Here is a 24,939-nt window from a genome sequence, read left to right as displayed (position 1 = left end):
ATGAGAATGGTGTCAATCATGTGTCGGAATTTTGATATTAGCGGGGTTGGGTTAGATTTGGTTGCTTCTGGGTGCTCCTCCAATCGATGTGGAACTTCTTATTTTGGATTCTCCTTCAGGAACTGCTTAAAGGAAACAGCTAGGAGTGTTATCAGAGGATATGGAAGCCGGAAATTGGTGTACAGGCGGAATAAAAGTGCTGGGTGTGGAAGACTTTCGGCTGCGCAGACCCCTGAGGCATTGCTGAATGGTATTTGTTCTTATGCCAACGAGAGTTATGCTGTTTTCTATATATCATTAGTTCACTTATCATTTAAGTTCATAGGCTTTCTGTGACAGTTTGTTTGTGTATTTTGGATCCAAATTACATGTTTTCAGGGGTTGCTCAGGATCCTAATTCTACATTGGATGTCAACCTGAAGCCTAGTCCCCCTGTTTCTGTATCAAATTTAATGGAAGTGGTTGCTGATGACCTCCTGACTCTGAATAAAAATCTCATGTCAGTAAGTATCCAGTTGAATAGTTTGATAAGTTCTGAGAAAAAAATGAGTTTTTGTTTCACAATGCTTGTCTATCGTTAGGCAATTTTCTTCCCTGCAGCATAATTTTTAAAGTATGTGGATTCAATGCTCATATTTATAATTTTTTTTTTTCATTTATGCTTTTGCCTTTTTGGTGATTCAAAAGTTTATTGTAGCTTCTTTGAATCTCTCTGTTGACTTCTGTTATATCTGACATCTTTTTCTGATTATGTAATTGGCCTATGTAATAGACAATACTTTTTTGGGTGGGACTTTGATCAATGCCATGATACATGTTGGCCTCTAAAGTGCGGAATGATCGTATTAGAGCGGACGTGGGAGTAGCCCCAATCAGTGACAAGCTCCGAGAGAGTCGTTTAAGGTGGTATGGTCATATTCAACGGAGGCCTAGGGATGCTCCAGTAAGGAGGAGTGATATGATCCCGATTGAAAGAGCTAAAAGAACTAGGGTAGGCTTAAAATGACTATAGGAGAAGTGGTGAGGAAGGACATGCATAGCCTAGGTCTTGTACCAAGTATGACTTTGGATAGGGCCTATTGGAGGGTAGATCCATGTAGCAGACCCCATTTAGCTGAGATTCTCCTGTCGTGCTGGGTTGGGCTTCTTTCCTCTTACTATCTTTCATTTGTCTATTTCCATTTTCCATTTCTCTTCTCTGTCCCCATCCCCTTTTTTTTATTGGATCCATGTGGCCGACCCCATTAAGTTGGGATAAGGCTGAGTTTGTTGTATGGATGTTGATCTCTGTAAGAGGCAATACCTTTTTGGGTGGGACTTTAATTAACATGATAGATGCACCGAAATCCCCCTCCTCTCTCATGGTTTGAGAGAGCTTCTAAACATGCAAAGCTGAAGGAAGGGGTTCAGTACTCTTCAGTGGAAATGTCTGTCACGAGACAACAAAACAAACATGTAATGAGTAATATATGGACCCCATAGGCCTATCTTAAAGAATTTGTAGCAAATTGAATCTTAAAACCTGTTTAAAATGCATTAGCTAATAATGGAGAGAAGAAAGGAAAATAATAAATGGGCTTTGTTGATTCAACCATCTGATGTGCAAATTTTCACTCTTTTCTGGTTCCGATTCAACATCACAAACATAAATCAAGAATCTGACATGTTTTCTAGTTACATCTAAACAATCCAGTGGTGAAATTTCGAATTTTAAATGACTGGATTGTTTTACTGCTCCTTTTTTTCAGAATGATGTTCCATTATTGGAAAACTATTATAGTAAGTTCTAATTTTGTGTGTAAGATTTTTATATAATAAAAAGAAATTTTATTATTGTATATATGCTGTTTCTCTGAGGTGTTTTATGGGTGCATTATGGTGAATGTCTTGGTTAACATATATATTAATACAACATTAGGCACCTCACTGCCTGAACTATCCATATGGTCTTGGTTCATGTGGTAGCCTAGACTGCAAGGCCTGTTGGATTTATCAACAAATAGCATTCTGCATGGCCATGATGTACACTTTGGCATAGTTGTCAAGGGGCCTGAACGCCTTGGTCGCCTAAGCGTCCAGGCCCCCTTTAACGCCTTGGGTCACCTAGACGCCGTGACAACTATGCTCTTTGGTTGTCCCCTTTGCCTTTCTAGCAGTTCACCATTATGTCCCCATGGGGCTGTCCTAGTAGCATGTGCGTGCTCTTTGGCTTTCGGTATTAATTAGGTTTTCATTGAGCATATCTAAATGGACATCTAAAGCCGGAACCACTATGAACTATTCAGTTATTTTAATCGACACATATGGATGATCAACTTACTGAGCTGGTTTAAGTACATTTAAGAAGATTACATGATCTGGAACTCCTAGTTAACTGAAACACTTTTCTGAGTAACTAAGAACAAGTCACCTAGACATTTTCACCTGAGTTGGACTGTTTTCTTGGTGTCAATTCAGCAATGTTTGTGCATCTCTCTCTCTCTCTCTCTTATTTAGGATGTCAGTGGCCTCTCTCTTAATTCTTTTATTTAGGCAAGCATGTCAGTGGCTTGTTGTAATTCAGATTCTTAGCTTGTGGTCAAGAGCTCAGTTATATGAATATCTGGTGCTCATGATCTCTACCTTCTCTGTCGATTGCGAATATATTGGCTTAGGCAAATTTGAAGTGTTATCATGTTATTCAAGCTCTAAATACTAATAGCTCAATGCTGATAGCATTATATTTCTACTTTGTGGTGCTAGTGTTGAATAATAGGGATAGAACCAGACTCAGTCAGTCCCATTTGCAAAATATAATTCCTGGAATGGTGTGTTCATTTTAACTTTTTGATCTTTCTTCTCCATTAAGTCATCCAAGCATAATTCTGAGTGGGACCTTAGAATCTTGAGATGGTCCTTGCTACGAAGCGTCTAAAGTGCAATTTTGACCATTTTCAATTATCATCATGTTTTTGCCTGTAATTCAAGTCAACAATGCATTACTCTGACTAGTGACTACTCAGGACTGGCTTCCAATATAGATGACTCTATCTGAGGTTTACAGAATTTTATAAATGAATTTGATGGCTACAGAGGATTTGTACTTCATCTATGCAGTCTCAAATTAAAGATGAACATTCCATTTTAATTTTCTCATTCTTAGTTCATGCTTAGTAGCTTGTACTTCTAGATGTAGCATTAGTATTTGCTAATCTACCTACTATGCAGAAGGTCATATCTTGCTGCTCTGGATTTGACTCTATTAAATATTAAACTATGCTGCAGCTCCTCCTATATTCTTTTTACTAATCAAGATGTTTTATTAGATTGTTGGTGCAGAAAACCCAGTTTTAGAGTCTGCAGCAGAGCAGATATTTAGTGCTGGCGGAAAGAGACTACGACCAGCTTTAGTATTCCTAGTGTCAAGAGCTACAACAGAAATTGCAGGGCTAAAGTAAGTATCGTCCTGTTTTTTCTGGAGATGTATTCACTGTTCATGTTGTTAAACCTTATGGAGACTTGATCTATGTACTGTTTCAATCCCAGGGAAATCACCCCACAACATCGACGTTTAGCAGAGATAATTGAAATGATCCACACTGCCAGCTTGATACATGATGATGTATTAGATGAGAGTAGCATGCGAAGAGGTAGGCCTCCCAACAAATGCACAAAATTCCTTCTGTCTATCAAATTGTTGACCCTCATGTAAAAGGTTCCTATGCTACCGTTTGAAAGGAACCAGATTGTTCGAGAAACTTTTGAATCAGATGCCAAGCGTACTTTCCATGATAACCGTTTCTGGGAAGTCATCAATTGATTTATGCTATCATAAGTAGAAACTTTCATAATTCATTTTGTCTTGTACCATCTCTGCTTCATTCTAGCTTGAAATCACTGTCCTAAGAGTGCATCTTATGCCTATGAAACTTGAAACAATCATGTGCCAATTCCAGATATGGACGCAATTCGTTAGACACCTTGCCTCGCTAAGTCCAAATCTCAATATATTTGTCCAGTCTATATCTTATAACTGGAGCTTCAAGAATGATTAAGTTCTTATTTGTTTATAAATGAACTAATAATAAGCTCTTTGCCATGAGAATAATTTAAGTCGTAGATAAAACAGTTGATAGCAGTAAGGTTGCTCCATTGTGACCCATAGGTCGTGGGTTCGAGGCCGGAAGCAGCCTCTCCGCAAAGGGGGATAAGGCTGCGTACATTATGACCCTCTCCAGACCCTGCAGTGGTGGGAGCCTCGTGCACTGAATACTCCCTTTTATAAAACAGTTGATAGCTAGAGATAAATGATATATAAAAAAATGATTAAGTAATACTGCTGGAACGTGATTCAGTGTATTGTTGGCCAAATTTCAGAAAATTGAAGATACCTTGTAACATAACTTGGGGAGTTGGGGGTAATTAAGCAAGTTCTGTGTTCTCTTTTTTTTTTTTTTTTTGGGGGGGGGGGGTATATTTAACACATAAGCACTAGGTCTTCAGCCATCTTTCTGGTAGATAAATGGGAACAAGGCTCATGACTTGTCTTGAGCCCCAAAACCTCAACCAAAGTGAGCTACAGACTGTACCTCAGTTAGGACCAGACTGTCCAAGTATTATCTGATTTTGAGAATCCCCCAGAAATAAGATTGTCGTTCTCCATCATTTAGTTTAAAGCTAGAATTTAGTAAGAAAGTGTTGAGATGGACTACTTACCCGATAGGGGTAATTTAGTCCTCATTATTTTAGTGATTTATTTATTTTATGCTGTATTTCTATTTATTCTGTAATTTCTGTTCTCTCCCCTCTATCCGATCTCTATTTTGGGATTCCTAGTTGTAGTAGGAATTCCTAATAGGAATAGGACTGGGGGAGGACTCCTACTTTGATTATGATTTGAGATTAATATAAATAAGGGGCTGGGTGATCGATTAGATCCTTCCAAGCAGTCTCAGAATTCAGGTTTTGTTAACATGGTATCAGAGCAGCTTCTCTGATCTAGGGTTTTCAAAACTCTTCCCTCTCCATTGATTCCTTCTCTTCCCTTCTTCTCATCGATTTCCTCTTTCTCTCTTCTTCCTCTTTGCTTGGTTCTCTCAACCCTTCAAGGGCAGCATTAATGAGGTGATCCAATTATGGTTCGAGTGCTGCCCTCCAATCCACCTCAATTTTAATGCCCTAAAAGTTGATCGATAGCTGCTGTAATTATCTCTCTGCGATTTGGACTGCCTCAACCTTTTTTGGAAATTGATCTCTCAACCCTTGAAAGATCGATTACTTCTTTTGGAGCATCATTGGCAGGGCTTCAGACAGCATCTATCATACTTGGATTATTATCAATTGAAGACCTCAAAGCTTCAGCCCCTTTTTCCCTTTTTATCGATCTCAAGTGTCAAGGTTTTGTAAAAACTTACAAAACCCTGACACCTTATCGATTTGGATTTTTTGGGCTGTTGTTTGGGGAGTTTTTTTTGTGGGTTAATTCCCTACTCTTACTGCTGCACTCGACCACTGTCTCACATCAATTACTGCAGTTTTTTTTCTGCAGATCAGATTTGTAGAACTCATACTCGATTTCAGCCTGTTTGGGGAGTTTTTTTATGGGTTAATTCCCTACTCCTACTGCTGCAATCGACCACTGTTTCACATCAATTACTGCAGTTTTTTTTTTTCTGCAGATCAGATTTTTAGAACTCATACTCGATTTCAGCCTGGCAAGGTTTTTTTGAAGATCTGTTTTTTGTTCACCTTAAGGTTCGATATCTGTCTAGCTGACCTATGGGTGACTCAGAGATAACCTCGGCTACTTCTAGAGGAGATCAGACCAGGAGTGACTTCCTTCCTTATGCTACAGCCATCAAGCTTGATGGTACCAACTATCTAATTTGGGCCAGATCATTATCCCTGGCTGTAGCTGGTAGGGGACTCACTGGCCATCTTACTGGTACCACCAAACAACCCACTGAAGAAGGTGCTGCCTGTACTAAATGGGCTGCCAATGATGCAATGGTGATGTCCTTTGTTCTGAACTCCATGACAACTGACCTTTCTAGTCAGTATCTTCTCCTTGACACTGCTACTCAGATATGGATTGTTGTCAAGGGTACTTATGGTCGTTCAGGGAGTGGTGCTCAGATTTATGAGATCAGGAAAACTCTTCAAAACACTACTCAGAAGGAGATGACAGTTGCTAAGTATTATGCTGCCCTCAAGTGCTTATGGCAACAGCTGGATCACTATGCTAGGTTTCAGCCTACTACTGCTACGGATATTACTGCCTACCACACATATGTAGGTCAGTTTCGGGTCTATGACTTTCTGGCTGGACTCAATGATGAGTATGACCCTATTTGGGTGCAAGTTCTTGGTCGGGTTCCTTTCCCCACTTTGGAGGTAACTTTTTCATATGTACACAGTGAAGAGACAAGGAGGGCTGCTATGATGATTACTCCTAGGGTCGACAGATCAGCCTTACAGACTGCTGGCTTCACTACTGACACTTCTGCTGATAATGTTGCTGCTACTGCTACTGCTACTGCTAAAGAGCCTGTGAAGTGTGATCATTGCCATAAACCATATCACACTAAGGCTCAGTGTTGGAAACTTCATGGGAAGCCTGCTGATTTTGAGAGCAAACGTGGTTGTGCTAAACCTAAAAACAAATCCCATCACACTGAAAGTGTAGCTCCAGCTCCCACTACTGAAATCGGTTTCTCCCAAGAAGAACTTCAAGCTCTCCGGCATCTGTTGAACACATCTGCTGCCCCCACTACATCTGTTGCCAATTCAGGTTCCTTCTTTGCCCGTACAGGTATTTCCTTTACTGGTCATTGTGCATCCGTAGTTTCCACTCCTTAGATCATAGACTCTGGAGCTACTGATCACATGACAGGTTCCTCCAGTCTTTTTAACACATACTTTCCTGCTTCTGGTAAGGACAAAGTTAAAATTGCTGATGGGGTCCCTCTCTTCTATATCTGGGAAAGGGTCCATTGGCTGTTCCCCTTCCTTGACATTATCTTCTGTGTTGCATATTCCCAAGTTTACCACAAACCTTCTCTCCATTAGTAGTATCACCAAATCTTTGAATTGTAAAGTGACATTCTTTCCTACTCATTGTGTTTTTCAGGAACTGGACTCGGGGAAGACGATTGGATCGGGTAAAGTGCATGGCGGATTGTACCTGCTTGATGGAGATCCTGCATCTACTCAGGCTTTACCTTATAGGCTTTGTTCCCCCGCATCGTTCTCTTCTGAACTACACATATGGCACTCTAGACTAGGACATCCACCTTTAGGTACTTTATATACTCTATTTCCTGCATTAAGTAATATTTGTAATAAAGAAGACTTTTTTTGTGAGCCTTGTGTCTTGGCCAAACAGACACGTTCCACCTATCCAATTTCTAATAACAGGTCATCTTCTTTATTTCATGTTGTTTATACTGATGTGTGGGGTCCTAGTAGAAAGGTTTCACTTTTGGGTCATCGGTGATATGTCACCTTTATTGATTGCTATTCTAGGTTCACTTGGGTCTATCTTATGCACAATAAAAGTGAGGTTTTCTCATGTTTTCAGCACTTTGACCAGCTGGTTAAAACTCAATTTAATGCCACTATTCAGATTTTAAGAGGTGATAATGGGAGAGAGTATATGGAAGGTCAGTTTCAAAAATACCTGGCTGCCCATGGCATCCTTCATCATACCAGCTGTGTGGATACTCCAGCCCAAAATGGTGTAGCTGAGAGGAAGAATCGCCACCTCTTGGAGGTAGCTCGTGCCCTTCTGTTTGCCCGTAATGTCCCTTCCGTTTATTAGGGGGATGTTGTCCTTACTGCAGTCTATTTTATTAATAGGCTGCCCAGTCGGGTCCTTAATTCTAGACCCCCTGTTGAGCTATTACTTGGCTCTTCCTCATTTGTTGTTCCCCCTAAGGTTTTTGGCTGCGTTTGCTATGCCAAAGATACAAGGTCCCCGGGCAAACTTGACCTACGTAGTCTTCGGTGCATTTTCTTAGGGTACTCTGCTACACAAAAGGGATACAAGTGCTATCACCCTCCATCCCGTCGGACTTTTGTCAGCATGGATGTCGTGTTTCATGAGAGCGTCTCCTATTATGTGTCCCCACCTCTTTAGGGGGAGAGTGTTAGCGAAGATGTGTTGACCATAGACTCTCCACCTCCACTCCAGTTTGTTTATAATGAGTCTGAATCTGTTCAACCTACTTCTAGTCCTCCTCCTTCTCCTCCCCCCGCGTCAGGGGGAGAGGTTCCTGTACAGGGGGAGCAAACCACTCCAGCCCAGACTCTTGTCCAGAGGACCATTAGTGACTTTCAGAAGATGATTGATGCTAGCAATACGAAGACCTATGCAAGGAAACATAAGCAGGTTCAATCAACTGTTGCTCCCGTACCCATCCAATTGCCGAACCTGGATCCAGAACCTGCCTCTCCACCCGGTAATGTTCCTTCTCCTGAGTTACCTATTGCCCTTCGCAAAGGTGTCAGGACTTGCACTCAGCATCCCATATCTCATGTTGTTTCTTATGACTCCCTTTCTCCATCATTTCGTGCTTTTATTTCTTCTCTTTCTTCTGTTCGTGTTCCTAACAATTGGGAGGAAGCTCTATCAGATGGAAAGTGGAAGGCAGCCATGATGGAAGAAATGGAGGCTTTGAAGAAAAATAATACATGGGAGCTTGTGGTTCTTCCACCTGGGAAGAAAACTGTTGGATGTAAATGGATGTTTGTGGTGAAACAGAAGGTGGATGGCACTGTGGATATGTATAAGGCACGACTCGTGGCCAAGGGTTTTACTCAAACATACGGCATTGATTACTAGGAGACCTTTGCACCTATTGCCAAGTTGAATACAGTTCGTGTGTTGTTATCATGTGCAGTCAATCTTGGTTGGGATTTGCAGCAGCTAGATGTTAAAAATGCCTTCCTAAATGGAGCACTGGAGGAAGAGGTATATATGGACATTCCACCAGGGTTCTCTTGTGATAGAAATAAAGGAAAAGTGTGCAGGCTGAAGCATGCACTGTATGGGCTAAAATAGTCACCCCGAGCTTGGTTTGGTCGATTCCACAAGGCCATGATTTATGTAGGCTATAAGCAGAGTAATGCTGATCACACACTCTTTATCAAGAGGGTTGGTGAAAAACTCACGGTTCTTATAGTCTACATTGATGACATAATGGTTACCGGCAATGATGGTGATGAGATCAGACAGTTGAAGACCTTCCTTGGCCAGGAATTTGAGATTAAGGATCTAGGAAAATTAAGATACTTTCTTGGGATTGAAGTGGCCAGATCTTCAAAAGGCATATTTCTCTCCCAAAGAAAGTATGTCCTAGACTTGTTGGCCGAAACAGGTTTGCTAGGCTGTCACCCTTCAGATACTCCTATGGATCCCACTGTTCGGCTCAAGGAAAATGTGGGTGAGCCTGTTGATAAAGGCCGGTACTAAAGGCTTGTAGGGAAGCTGATTTACCTTTCACACACTCGTCCAAACATTGCTGTTGCTGTGAGTGCTGTGAGTCAATTTATGCATGATCCCTACACTTCTCATATGGAGGCTGTTCTTCGCATTCTACACTATTTGAAGTCAGCTCCTGGAAAGGGTATTCTTTTGTCTTCACATGGTCACCTATGGATAGAGGCATATACCGATGCTGATTGGGCCGGTTTTGCAGATCGCAAGTCTATTTCTGGATACTGCTCCTTTGTAGGTAGGAATCTTGTCACATGGCGTAGCAAGAAGCAAAATGTAGTTGCTCGTTCTAGTGCCGAAGCTGAGTTTCGAGCTATGGCACAAGGTATTTGTGAGTTACTCTGGCTTAAAGGTTTGCTACAAGATCTTGGTGTTCCTATTCGTCTTCCTATGATGTTGTACTGCGACAACAAGGCTGCAATCAGCATAGCACACAACCTAGTACAACATGATCGTACCAAGCATGTTGAGGTGGATAGGCATTTCATCAAAGAGAAGTTAGAAGATGGACAGATTTGCATTTCCTTTGTGACAGCTACTGATCAACTTGCTGATATCTGTGACAGCTACTGATCAACTTGCTGATATCTTCACCAAGGGATTGTCTAGGAAATTGTTTCATCCCAATCTAGTCAAGTTGGGCATGATCGATATCTTTGCTCCAACTTGAGGGGGAGTGTTGAGATGGACTACTTACCCGATAGGGGTAATTTAGTCCTCATTATTTTAGTGATTTATTTATTTTATGCTGTATTTCTATTTATTCTGTAATTTCTGTTCTCTCCCCTCTATCCAATCTCTATTTTGGGATTCCTAGTTGTAGTAGGAATTCCTAATAGGAATAGGACTGGGGGAGGACTCCTACTTTGATTATGATTTGAGATTAATGTAAATAAGGGACTGGGTGATCGATTAGATCATTCAAGCATTCTCAGAATTCAGGTTTTGTTAACAGAAAGGCATACCCAGTGAACGAGGCTCCCGCCACTGCGGGGTCTGGGGAGGATCATAATGTAGACAGCCTTACCCCCGCTTTGTGTAGAAGCTGTTTGCTGACTCGAACCCGTGACCACTTGGTCGCAATGGAGCAACCTTACCATTGTGCCGATGTCCACAACTGTGACATAAAAAGCTAGCATTTAGCATAACTTAAAAAAAAAAAAAAGATGGCTAAAGAGAAAAACAGAACGGCCCTAAAAAGTGGTAGCAACTCTCCTATGAGGGCTGACATATTGACAAGGAGGTAAAAATACCCCCAGTTCCTGGGGATCGGTATCACCTTCTTGTAGTCCCCCTAGACACATTAATATTTTCCTTATGAAGAGAATTAGCTACCATTGGAAAATGCATTCTGAGGTTTTATCATGAAGATCTAGGAACAAATAGTTCTAACTGAAGTCCTGGCAATAAATGTAATATTCTCATAGTTCACACCATACTTTTGATTGAACTTGATATATGAGATGATCTCCTCAGAGACATTGGGCTTGAGCTATAAAGGGACTAGTAATTGTGATAAATTAGAGCATCAAGGATCAAGTCTACCTCATTTCTTTTGAATCAGATGCTGAGCATAGTTACCAGCCTATTCCATGCTTTTCTGGGAAGTCATCAATTGATTTATGCTATCATAAGTAGAAAATTTCATAATTCATTTTGTCTTGTACCATCGCTGCTTCATTATAGCTTTAAATCACTGTCCTAAGAGTGCATCTTCTGCCTATGAAACTTGACACAAACATGTGCCAATTTCAGATATGGACGCAATTCGTTAGACACCTTGCCTCGCTAAGTCCAACATCTCAACATATCTGTCCAGTCTATATCTTATAACTGGAGCTTCAAGAATAATTAAGTTCTTATTTGTTTGTAAATGAACTAATAATAAGCTCATTGCCATGAGAATAATTTAAGTTGTAGATAAAACAGCTGATAGTGGTAAGGTTGCTCCATTGTGACCCATAGGTCATGGGTTCAAATCCGGAAGCAGCCTCTCCCCTTACCCCTGCTTCGCAGAGAAGCTGTTTCCCGACTCGAACCCACGACCACTTGGTTGCAATGGAGCAAACTTACCATTGCACCAATGTCCACAACTGTAACTTAAAAAGCTAGCATTTAGTATAACTTAAAAAAAATGACCAAAGAGAAAAACAGAAGGGCCCTAAAAAAGCGGTAGCTAACTCTCCAATGGAGGCTGACATATTGACATGGAGGTAAAAATACCCCCAGTTCCTGGGGCATTGGTATCACCTTCTTATAGTCACCCTAGGCACATTTTAATATTTTCCTCATGAAGAGAATTAGCTACCATTGAAAAATGCATTCTGAGGTTTTATCATGAAGATCTAGGAAAAAATAGTTATAACTGAAGTCCTGGTAATAAATGTAGTATTATCATAGTTCACACCATACTATTGATTGAACTTGATATATGAGATCAACTCCTTAGAGACATCGGACTTCATCTATAAAGGGACTAGTAATTGTGATGAATTAGAGCATCAAGACTCGAGCTCTATGAAGGAGAAGAAGAGAAAAGCTTTCTGCAAATAATTGCTGCAAATGGTTTCTATCCAAGATCTCATTCATCATAACTCTAAAGCCTATCAAAGGATGCCATGAGAGCATCGATAAAACTGAAAAGAACAGAAGAGGAAGTAATTTCTCTTTGTTAGGAACTATTTCTGTTGTAGTGAGGATATCTGCCAGGAATGAATGAAGTATCATGAGACAGGCATCTAATGGAACACCATCAATATGCACTGTTGATCTGCTCAGTCTTCTGAAGCATTGCTGCAGCCACGAAGAGGTTTCTGAAACCTAACCAGGGTATGCATAAAAATCTGATCGAATGAAAAAGAAGTAAAAAACAACTAGTTAAACTGGAGAACCTGTTGAATTACTTAAATATCTGGGCAAGATATTTGGTTCATCTACCCAAGCTTGGAGTGAACCTACCCACAAGTTGGATTAACCTTCACTCTGTGGTGTAAAACATTTCATGGTCGTGATGATTGTTGTCACCATGAAAAGGGGGATGAATTGACGCAAGAATAGACAAGTTGAAGCATCAGGAATTGTGGAATTTAAAGAATCCAAGGATTGAATCTACGTTCTAAGCCAGAATATCTACAAAGTTAGAAATGTGGTCCAGCAAGAAAATATGACAGAATATAGTCCCCATACTGTTAAACGATTCTCATGCATTAACATTGGAGGTTCTGAAATATATTCTACCTTTCAAGGAAGTTGAGGAAGTGGTTAATCATTTTCTAGTCCATTATCAATTTCATCAAGTCTATGAAGTGTTTATCAGAGTGTATTTGGATGTGGCTGATCTTTGTAATACACTTGCCAATCAATTTAGAGGATTGGATACAAAGGAAAATTTCATTTTGGAGATTATCCGATGCAGATAGGTTTCAGCAAACCTATGGTCGAAGGAAGAAGGTAACCAGGCCACCAAAATGGTCTACGGTACCTCTTTTTTGGAACCTTACGGTTCAACTGACCTTATGATATGTACACAGATATGGGTACAGAGAAAATAGAGAAAAACAGAAAAATAGCGATGGAGATAGAAGAGATAGGAGGGAAAATAGGAAGAGTTTTGGCTTTACAGACGAAGCCTTACGTCTTGGCTTGGGTGAGGAAGCTTACCTAATTTCTTGTAGAGACAATTTAGGGGTTTCAAGCTACTTTTCTTCTTCTTAGTGCAATATATAGCATACATTATTAACTAAGTAACCACCCACTTAATCATGTCCTACAATATTTCCACCTCTACTAATCTCTCCTACTCCATTACTACTAACTCCCTCTTCCATAAAACTACCAACAACGGATTACATAATGCGTACAACTACTTAATATACCTATACCAACCCATACAACTACTACATACATATGCCAACCCATGTGTGCAAAGTTGTGCACATAACGTTTCACACCCCCCCCCCTTAAAATTGCCCTTATCCCCAAGGGAGATAAGGTACAAATAAAAATTAAAAGAATCCCACCCGGATCCCAGATCTTGGTGGAGTCTTCTTCATCATTGAACTTGAGGAAGCCCAACTTCACAAACTTGGGCAAGAACCCGACAAAATCAGACAGCTTGGGATGATAGCCCTCACCAAGAAATATTTTTGAACATTTTAAACCACCGTGTATAACAGCGGAATTCACCTTATCATGCAAATACTCCAAGCTTTTTGCTGTAATGTGGTTGGATCCTCCATCCTTTGGGGGGGTTCCTTCTATACATTCAATGAGGGATTTACCTTCATCTTATCATTGTTGCCAATGAAGCAGAGAACACCATAGTCGACATTGAAGCGGAAAACATCAAACCTTGGGGTGAATGACTGCTGTGATTCTTGTTGCTGGATCCTCTTGATGTTCCCAGATCGTACATCATGGACTGGGAGTAGTCATGGACTTCTCCCCTTCTTCTTCTCCCTCGGTTTGGGCCGAATGTGAACTAATCTTCTCGAACAACTCGTTGATCCTCTCCATGATCTGTTGCTGTCTAATAATGATCTGTTGTTGCCTAATGATGAGAGAACCCACATTATTTTCTACCTTGTTCACTCGCTGATCCATGCCTGTCTCTGATACCAGATGATATGTACATGGATAAGGGTAGGGAGAAAATAGAGAAAAAAAAATAAGGATGGAGATAGCAGAAATAGGAGATAAAATAGGAAGAGTTTTGGCTTTACAAGCAAAGCCTTACGTCTTGGCTTGGTTGAGGAAGCCTACCTCATTTCTTTTAGAGACAATTTAGGGATTTCAAGCTACTTTTCTTCTTCGTAATGCAATATATATAGCGTACAATATTAACTAACTATGTAACCACCCACTTAATCACGACCTACAATATCTCCACCTCTACTAATCTCTTCTACTCCATTACTACTAACTCCCTCTTCCATAAAACTACCCACAATTGATTACATAATGCGAACAACTACTTAATATACTTATATACCTATACGGCTATACCAACCCATACAACAACTACATAAATATGCCAATCCATGCATGCAAAGTCATGCACATAACACCTTGGGTCAGGCCAGACCATTGGTCTGGGTGTTTTCTGGTCACTCAAATCAGAATTGTGGGGTACCTCTAGATGTTTTTATTTGTTTGTTTATTTTTAGTTATTGGAATAACTTTTTTTTTAGATGAATAAAAATTATATTACGAAGAAAAGGAGGGATGTACAGGCCCGAGGGCAAGCAAACAAACAGCGACCCAAGCTAAGGGGCAGCCGGCTGCAAAAGGGAAATGGGAAGACCCCAGGAAACAACAATAAGCCTATTCCTTGGGGTATCCCTTACAGGTTTAAGGGGCAACAGGGCTAACTTGGAGGAAACCTCAAAAAAGATGGAGTTCCAAATTTTGTGGAATGGACGGGAATTTGGAGTCCATCTTCGAAGGTTGTGCTCCATCCAAATGCGAGAGATAGAAGCACAGAAGGCCAGCTTGCCCAAATGTGGGAATAACTTGTTGTCACCAAAGTGGTGAATTAAGAAGTTTCAGTCTTACTTTTTTGTCCCTTGTCTTATTCCCAAAATTTATTTAATGCAATATTTAATGTAAGGATAAAAAAGGAGTTTCAAAAAGTTGAAAGTCATATTCATCATTTAATGTAATTGTTATGTGAAATGACAGGATTTACCCTCATTGAAAAAAGTGTGTTATATTAAAAGGTCAAAAAAGTAAGGTTAAAATCTTGTTGTAACCAACCTTGGTTACAACAAGATTTTCCCTTTAGTTATTCAGTTGTTATAGAGTGCAATTAGAATAGAACTCTATCTTATCTATTTGTAATAGTTGTCAACTACATAAGTTACTTACAGTTATACGACACACCCAGTGTTGGAGAGTTCCTTTTTATTTTCTTTTTATTTTCCTAGTTGGGTAACTTTATTCCATAGAGTTGGAGATTCTTACTCAACTCTCTCTATATTTGTAAGAGCCTAAGGGCTCCCCCTCCCCCCTCCCCCCTCCCACAATTTTGATAAAAATAAATTTGGCTTTTTCTTATGGAGCTGTGAGAGACAGATTAGCTACTGTGGGAGACAGTGGAAACCTTAGTTAGATTCTGAGATTGGATCAGGTGGGAAATCTGATCTTCTTCCCTTCCCTTATTCCTCTTCTTTTTTCCTGTGGTGACGAGTACTGCCCTGCTGAGTTATCTTCTTGTCTTATTTTCTATTGGCTTATTGAAGGCTTTATATCACTGATTGTTGGAGGAGATAAGGACAAGTTGGTTTCAGATTTTTCTGTTGATCTATTGCTGTTTTCACAGCTGGCGGAACCTGTGTCTTGGGTATTTTTTTGCTGCTAATCGTGACCATCATCTAGGGACATCTGACCCTTAGAATTAGCTGAGATTAGGAGTTTATCTCTGTCCTAAAAGGGTGGTTCAACCAGACTTTGGCCCCATCCGAGCTGCTGATTGACTGATGTCAAAATTCCTAGATTTTAGGAACTAGTAGTTGTTATTTCTGAAGTTGGGATAAGGCTGAGTTGTTGTTGTTGTTGTTGTTGTTGTTGTAGTTGTTATTTCTGAAACTACCCCACGGTTTACCATCTGACCCTTAGATCATCACCAAATTTTGGGATTACTTAATACTGATAAAAAGGCCTCCTTGACCTGAATTTCAACCACATTTGTTTGGTATATTGGAAGATATCAGTATTCTCTAAATTCTGGTTCTTTCAATATCCTGTGATCCTTTGGGTTGGAGTTTTGAAATCTGTTGTTTGGGGTTTAGACTCCATTATTAACCTATTGAATGCTTTCTGTTTTTCCATGTCTTATTGTTTCTTAAGCCTCTGGCAGTTGTAGATGCCAATAAGCACTAAGAGAACTTCATTTTGATAGCAATATCAACTCAAGCACACCATCATTAGCAACAACAGTCAAGAAAAATCTTCGTGTTGAATAAATCCAAACAACGAACTAAATAAGTGGCAAAGAATACCACCACAATCCAAAATATCATAGCAGCATCAACAACATCATAAGCCCTTCTCAAGGAAGGCAAGTAATAATCTGTATAAAGAAGACAGATAAAAGTGTAGCATAGATCGTTGCGGACCACTGGTAGAAGTGCAGTATAGGTGTAGAGAGACTTGAACTTAGGGAAAGGCTTGGATGACTAATTCCATCCCAAGCTCCACTTTATTTATAAGAATAATTAAGACATAAAAGGTTGTACATGAGCAATGTGGGACTAAACCCATATACAAAACAAACAAATAAATAAAGGAAAAAAAGGTCCAGAATACCCCCCACGGTATTCTGGCCCATATCTAACACTCCCCCTCAAGTTGGAGCATATATATCAAGCATGCCCAACTTGACTAAGATAGGATGAAACAGCTTGCTATTCAGCCCCTTAGTGAACACATCTGCCAGTTGATCAGTAGACTTCACAAAGGGAACACAAATGAGGCCAGCTTCAAGCTTTTCCTTGATGAAATGTCTGTCAACCTCCATGTGTTTAGTGCGATCATGCTGGACAGGGTTATGAGCAATGCTAATGGCAGCATCATTGGAAGATGGATAACAACACCAATATCTTGTAATAATCCTCTAAGCCATAGAAGTTCACAAATGCCTTGGGCCATGGCACGAAACTCGGCTTTAGCACTAGACCTTGCCACAACATTCTGCTTTTTGCTACGCCATGTGACAAGATTCCCACCCATAAAGGGACAATAGCCAGAGATAGATTTTCTGTCAGGAGAACCAGCTCAATCAGCATCAGTATAAGCTTCAACCTTGAGATGACCATTGGGAGATAAGAGAATTCCCTTTCCTAGAGCAGACTTCAATTACCTCAAAATACGATGGACTGCATCCATATGAGAGGAATAGGGATCATGCATGAATTGGCTCACCATACTTACAGCACCTGCTATGTCAGGTCTGGTGTGAGAAAGATAGATTAGTTTGCCCACTAACCGCTGATAACCACCCTTGTCAATAGGTTCACCCTCTTTCTCCCTAAGTTTTGTAGTAGCATCCATAGGGGTATCTGAAGGGTGACAACCTAACAACCTTATCTCAATCAACAGATCAAGGACATATTTTCTTTGAGAAAGAAAGATGCCCTTTGAAGAGCGAGCAACTTCTATCCCCAGAAAATATTTGAGAGAACCTAGATCTTTGACCTCAAACTCACGGCCAAGGAGAAGCTTCAAGTCCCTGATAGCAGCATCATCATTACCAGTCACCACGATATCATCCACATAGACTATGAGTAGAGTAACCTTGTCACCAACTCGTCTGATGAACAAAGTGTGATCAACATTGCTCTGCTTATAACCTACTAAAACCATAGCCTTATAAAATCTACCGAACCAGGCCCTAGGTTATTGCTTCAACCCATATAGAGCACGTTTCAACTTACAGACTTTGCCCCTAGTCCTGTCATCAGAGAAGCCTGGTGGAACATCCATATATACCTCCTCCTCAAGCTCCCCATGGAGGAAGGCATTCTTTATATTTAACTGCTGAAGATCCCACCCAAGGTTTGCAGCACAAGATAATAACACCCTGATAGTGTTGAGCTTTGCCACTGGTGCAAAGGTCTCCTGGTAGTCAACTCCATAGGTTTGAGTAAATCCCTTTGCGACCAGACGTGCCTTATACCGATCCACTGAGCCATCAGCCTTTTGTTTTACCACAAAGACCCATTTACATCCCACTAGTTTTTTCCCTGGAGGAAGCGCCACAAGATCCCACATGTTATTTTTGTGTAGTGCTCTCATTTCTTCCAACATTGCATCCTTCCACTTTCCATCTGTATATGCTTCCTGCCAATTTTTAGGAATAGAAACAGAAGAAAGAGAGGATACAAAAGCACGGAAAGAATGAGAAAGAGAACTATATGAAACAAAGCGAGAAATGGGATGTAAAGTGCAAGTCCTAGTACCTTTGAGATGAGCAATAGGTAGGTCGGAAGGAGAGAGATTACCAGGAGATGAAGGATCCGGGTCTAGAGCCAGCAATTGGATGGGTATTGGTGCTACAGTGGATTGCAGCTGCCCTCTGTTGGATCTGCCCCTTGTATAGGTGATGGTGTTAGAGTTATCGATTCTCTTCTGAAATTCACCAATGGTCCTCTGGACTGGAGTCAGCTCACCCTGGACAGGAACATTAACAACACTATTTTCTACGGTCTCCCCCTATACAGGATTCCCATCAGGTGAGGGAGGAACAGCCAGAGGAAGCGGGGCATCCAAAGTAGGCTGGGCAGTAGCAGTGGATGGTGGTAAACTAGGCTGGACAGCAGCCGTGGGTGTGGGTAAACTAGGCTGGACAGCAGCCTGAGGAACCTCTGGTAGAGGAATCTCAAAAGGCACATCTTCACTAGAGCTCTCCCCCTGAAGAGGTGGCGAAGAATAGTAAGAAAGGGACTCATGGAAAATAACTTCCATACTAACCATGGTCCGGAGGGAAGGGGGATGGTAACAGTTGTAACCTTTCTGGGTCAGAGAATAACCCAACAAAATACAACGAAGTCCCCGAGGTTCCAGTTTGCCAGGAGATCTAGTATCCCTAGCATAACACACACAACCAAACACCTTGGGTAGCACAATAAAGGAGGAATTTCCCAATAAAACATCAGAGGGGCTGCGAGAGTTAAGGACCCTAGAGGGCAGCCTATTGATGAGATAGGCCGCAGTGAGTACCGCATCCCCCCAATATTGTGATGGGACATTCCTCGCAAACATCAAAGCCCTGGCCATCTCTAGCAAGTGGCGATTTTTCCTTTCTACCACACCATTCTGGGCAGGGGTATCAACACAACTAGTTTGATGAAGGATGCCATGATTAGCCAAATATTGTTGAAAATGTGACTCAGTGTACTCTGTTCCATTATCACTTCTCAATACTTTGAGAGTAGCCTGGAATTGGGTTTGAATCATTTTATGAAAATGCTGAAAACATAAAAAAACTTGATTTTTTATTTTCAAAAGGTATACCCATGTATTCCGAGAATGACAATCAATGAAAGAAACAAACCACCGATGTCCAGAAATAAAGGGTTTACGACTAGGGCCCCAAACATCAGAATGCACCAAATTAAAACAAAAAGAACTCCTTTTATTAGAAATGGGATAATTTGAACGTGTCTGTTTAGCCATAACACAAGCCTCACAAAAAAAGTCATCTTTAGTACGAAGGGTGATCGGACTAGGAAATAAATGAGCTAAGATTCCTAAAAAGGGGTGACCTAACCTAGAGTGCCACCGGTAAAGTTCAGAAGAGACCATGGAGTTTTGGTGTGGTGGAGAATGTAATGGTGGTGGAGAGAAGCGACCGTCATCAAGCAGATACAGCCCACCGTGCACTTTACCCAATCCAATCGTCTTCTCAGACTCCAGATCCTGAAACACACAATGAGAAGGAAAAAAAGTGACTTTGCAGTTAAGATCACGAGTAATACTACTAATAGAAAGGATGTTAGTAGTAAAATTAGGGATGTGCAAAACAGACGTCAATGGAAGAGAGGAAGTGCAGTTGATGATTCCCTTTCCAGATATGGAAGAAAGAGAACCATCAGCCACTTTGACCTTATCTTTCCCCAAAGTGGGGGAGTATGTATGAAGCAAGCTAGAGGAACCGGTCATATGATCTGTAGCTCCAGAATCTATGATCCAAGGATGGGAAGATACAGAAGCACAATGACCTCCAAACGGAATACCTGACCGGGCAAAGTGTGAACCTGAAGGAGCAGATGAATCGGCAGTAGCTGATGTAGTAGAGGCAGCAGCAAAGGAAGACCTTAGCATACGAAGGAGTGCCTGTAGATCATCCTGGGATAGACCAGGGTCAGTAGCAGGGGCTGCAGTAATAGTCTCGGTCTGATGGGCCTTTGTCTTGGTCTTATTCTTGTTCTTGGCAGCCCGTTTTGCTTCGAAATCAGCTGGTTTCCTATGAAGTTTCCAGCACTTCTCTTTGGTGTGATAGGGTTGGTGACAGTGCTCACAAACAACATTCCCCGTAGCAAAATCACCAAGAGAAGCAGTGCCACTAGGAGCAAGAGTGGCAGGGGCAGCAGCCTTGAGAGCTGATCTGTCTGTAATAGGAAGGTGCAACATAGAAGCCCTCCGGTTCTCCTCAGAAGACACCAATGCATACGATTGTTTAAGTGTGGGAAAAGGCTTATGGCCCAACACGTGAACACGGATCTGATCATACTGCACATTCAGCCCAGCCAGCCAAGAAGTCATATACTCTGATCTTATCCACGTGCTTCTTATAAGAAGCAATATCAACCACTGTAGTAGGATGGAAGTCAAAGAAATGGTCCAACTGTTGCCACAGACTGCGGAGAGTAGCATAGTATTTGGACACCGAAAGTTCTCCCTGAGTGGTGTGAAGAACCTTCTTCCGGATTTCATATACTTGGGCATCATTGCCAAGCTGCCCATATGTTTCCTTGCATGCAGCCCAAATCTGAGAGGCAGTGTCCAAAAGAAGAAAATTATTCTGTAAATCTGAAGTCATTAAGCCTATCAGATAAGACATTAGAACACCATTATTGGCAAGCCACTTTTCCTGAGCAGGCCCTTGTTCAGTAGGCATAACACAAGTGCCATTAATATGACTGGTGAGACCACGGCCTGCAATGGCAAAAGAGGCAGATCTGGACCATAGAAGATAATTTGAGCCATCCAGTTTAATAGGATTTGGTGGGAAGTTGTGGTACTCAGTCTTGCTATGACTATCATTAATACCCTGATCTGAAGTAGCTGAAGAATTGGTCGAATCACCCATATTGGCAGCAAATAAGTCCAATAATAGCTTCAAAAGAAAGGCTGAATCACCTCTCCAAATATCAGAACCAACAGCACAAGAAGACCCCTATGTCGATAGTGTTAGGGTTTTGAAGAAAAACCCTGAATTATGGAAATCGATAAGGGGACAAGTGAGGGACAGAACTGAAGTTGCAGATAAATGGCTGTAACTGAAGTTGAATAACACTGTATAATGGAGAAAAAACCTGCAGAAATTCTGGTGCAATGGGCAGCAGCAATCCCTAAGATCGATAGGTTTCAGGGTTTTGAAAAATAACCCTGTGATGGTGGGATCGATCTCAAGGAGGTCTTCAAAAACTGATCTGTTGAAGCCCAAAGTGCAGTCGAGTGGGTCTTTATAAGTGGAGAAACAGCCGTAAAAAATTCAGAACCAATAGAGGGCCCAAACTCCTAGATCGACAATTGTCAGGGTTTTGAAAAAAACCCTATTTTTGTGAAGATCGATCTTAGGAGGTCTTGAAACTGAGATAAGAACTCGAACCAATAAGAGAAAAAAATCCTGTAGGTTGTGGTCTTCGAAGGGAGGAATTGATTCCTTGTAAGAGAAGTAGGATTAATCCCCAAAAAAACTGAAGCACCAAATTTCGCAGGCTGGAGTGGCTGGTTCCTATCGAGCAGAATTATAAAACATGACTGAGGTAATGAGGGCAGCAGCTGGATCGCATGATCACGTCATCAGTGCTGCCCTATATGGAGATGGAGAACAAGGGAGAAGAGAAAGAGAGAGAGAGGAAGAAGATCGAGAGAGAGTGAGAGGGAGAAACACTGAAATCGAAGAGGGTAAACTGTCCCTAGTTCGAAATCTGCTCTGATACCATGTAGAGAGACCTGAACTTAGGGAAAGGCTTGGATGATTAATTCCATCCCAAGCTCCACTTTATTTTTATAAGAATAATTAAGACATAAAAGGTTGTACATGAGCAATGTGGGACTAAACCCATATACAAAACAAACAAATAAATAAAAGAAAAAAAGGTCTAGAATACCCCCCACGGTATTCTGGCCCATATCTAACAATAGGTTACTACGAACCACTGATAAAAGTGTAGTATAGGTTACTGCGGACCACATAACACAACATAAGGTTTCTGGAAACTACTGATAACATCATAAGGTTTCTGGGAACCACAAGCAACAGAATAAGATTGCTGCAAACAATTAACCATCTTGATAAGATAAAATTGTTGTCGAGGACACGAATAGATGATATGAACAAGCAAATAATAATATTCAGCTGATAATGAATAGAGTATTTGAGATGCCAAATTATTGGTTCCTTTTCTTATACGGTAAGTATCTGAAAAACACATGGAGAAGGAAAAGGAATCTGACTTAATCATAATTAGCAGATTTACCCTTAAGGCTCCTTCTGTTTAAAAAAAAGAGCAACCCAATGCACGAGGCTCCTGCTACTGCAGGATCTGGGAGGGGCAAATGTACACAGCCTTACCCGCTGCTTCGCAAGAGAAGATGTTTCCAATAAGGCTCCTTCTGTCTGAAAGGAAAAACTTTCCAGAAAATCAACTTTGTTATAAAGTTTATTTATATTTTCTTGCCATGTCCTGTTGGTTGTAAATGATAAGGGAGCATATTTAGGCATGACTAAGGGAAAAAATCCATCAATATGATGGGTCCTCCATGGGTGGCAATTCTGTCATGGACCCAGCGGCCACTATTTTTTCTGGAAAATAACATCCAGAATTTAAAATGGAAGTCATTTTTCAATATTTTGTATCTTAGTTCAGTAAAGTTTTTTTGGTTTCTAAGTCCAGTGCAATTTCCATTTTCTTTTAAGCAATTCATGTTAAAAATTTTCAAGTTAAAACAAGCAGAACTAAGGGAAGAAAAGATGGTCTACACAGCATGTTAATTTCTGTCCAGTTGCAAGGGAAATGTTTGTTACACAAAACTGCAGAGTTGGCAGATGCAATATATTTTTATTTTTAGGGTAGGAATCCATTGTATTGTATTTCAATACAATGATTTCTTTACAATTTCCTTTTGCTTTTAAGAATTTCCTGTAAATTAATTTTCTGTTGAAACAAGCAGAGCCCATGGGAAGACGATCTGATCTACACCATATAAATGATCTACATGCAAGAACTAATGTTAATCTCTGTCCTGGTCTCCGGGAAATGTTTTTTACATGGATTGGCAGAGTAGACCATGAATTTTTTTATAGTAATCTTTTGGCCCCTAAAACTTATATTTATTTCAGGGAAGGAAACCATTCACCAACAGTATGGTACGCGGGTGGCAGTACTGGCAGGAGATTTCATGTTTGCGCAGTCGTCATGGTACCTTGCAAATCTTGAAAACATTGAAGTCATAAAGCTTATCAGCCAGGTACACTAACATATGGAATACCTTGCAATTCCTATACATTAAGAAAACCAGTTATGTTGCTGTGGTTTGCCTTCTAACTGTTTTGAGGAATTCTGGCAGGTCATTAAGGACTTTGCAAGTGGTGAAATAAAACAGGCATCGAGCCTGTTCGACTGTGATGTTAAACTTGAAGAATATTTAATCAAGAGCTACTACAAAACAGCCTCCTTAATTGCTTCGAGCACCAAAGGTGCTGCTATTTTTAGTGGAATGGACAGCAGCATATGTGAGAAGATGTTTGAATATGGAAAGAACCTTGGCCTATCATTTCAAGTTGTTGATGATATATTGGATTTCACTCAGTCAGCAGAGCAGCTAGGGAAGCCTGCTGCCAGTGACCTGGCAAAAGGAAACCTGACTGCACCTGCCATTTTTGCTCTAGAGAAAGAGCCAAAACTGAGAGAGCTCATTGAATCTGAATTTGTTGAGTCTGGTTCCTTGGAGGAGGCTATTGAATTAATTAATAAATGTGGAGGAATTGAAAGGGCACGAGCCTTATCTGAAGAGATTGCTGCGCTGGCGATCCAGAACCTGCAATGCCTTCCTATGAATGAGTTCAGATCTTCACTTGAAGGAGTGGTGAGGTATAATCTTGAACGAATTGATTAGATGATTATCCCATAGAAGATTAGAAGTAGAATGATCTCAAGCCTCTCAAAGTCTCTCCTCAGCTAGTGCCAGATTCAATATACTTATTTATTGTCTGCTTCTTTTCCCCCTTTATTTGATTTATTTACCTCACCCATACTACTCCATTTAAGCTCAGAGTAGTGCCTCCCATGAGAAGTGTTTGCTGAAGCCAAAAGCTGTATGCTTCATGCCTCTGCCGGTGTGGAAATTTGTTCAGTGAAATAAAGACTGAGCATAAAAAATTCTTCAAGCATTACCTTTCAGTGTTAATACCCATCTGGCATAAAGAGTTGGCAATATAGGTTATAGATGCAAAAGTGTTGAGACATGATCATCACAAAATGTAATTTATTGGATATTTGAATTAACCCTTTTCAGATCTGTCTTAAGAGGGAGATGCCATTGTTTATGTATCAATACTTTCAGAATATCAATCATCATCTGTCTCAGCTTCTTTCTATTCCATTACTAGTAATAAGCATTTGCTGTTAGTAATAAACACCAGCAAAAACACATCAGGGCATTTGGGCTTGGGAATGGGAAAAGCAGTTTGAACCTTTTTTGGACAACAGAGATCTAGAAGAGCTTGCAATTATATT

At 40.7% G+C, this 24,939-nt stretch overlaps 1 protein-coding gene across 1 annotated transcript; it reads left to right on the top strand.

The window, feature by feature from the left end:
* Window positions 1-24,789, top strand: LOC122651288 (solanesyl diphosphate synthase 2, chloroplastic-like). Its single transcript, XM_043844624.1, has 6 exons — window positions 1-250; window positions 379-503; window positions 3,306-3,433; window positions 3,526-3,629; window positions 23,544-23,671; window positions 23,771-24,789. The coding sequence occupies exons 1-6, from the start codon at window positions 1-3 to the stop codon at window positions 24,317-24,319; spliced, it is 1,284 nt and encodes a 427-aa protein (XP_043700559.1). The 3' UTR covers window positions 24,320-24,789.
* Window positions 24,790-24,939: the final 150 nt, after the last annotated feature.

Source organism: Telopea speciosissima, chromosome 2 (assembly GCF_018873765.1).
Source record: "Telopea speciosissima isolate NSW1024214 ecotype Mountain lineage chromosome 2, Tspe_v1, whole genome shotgun sequence".
Classification (NCBI taxonomy): domain Eukaryota; kingdom Viridiplantae; phylum Streptophyta; class Magnoliopsida; order Proteales; family Proteaceae; genus Telopea; species Telopea speciosissima.
The sequence above is the reverse complement of the archived record's forward strand: the minus strand, read 5'-3'. Positions and strand labels throughout refer to the sequence as shown.

What these genes read in the sequence shown, in the direction of transcription:
- LOC122651288 (XM_043844624.1), top strand. Translation starts at nt 1, where the DNA reads ATGAGAATGGTGTCAATCATGTGTCGGAATTTTGATATTAGCGGGGTT. An exon ending in CCCTGAGGCATTGCTGAATG is followed by an intron (nt 251 to 378) that starts GTATTTGTTCTT and finishes ACATGTTTTCAG; the next exon opens with GGGTTGCTCAGGATCCTAAT. An exon ending in TCATAAAGCTTATCAGCCAG is followed by an intron (nt 23,672 to 23,770) that starts GTACACTAACAT and finishes GAATTCTGGCAG; the next exon opens with GTCATTAAGGACTTTGCAAG.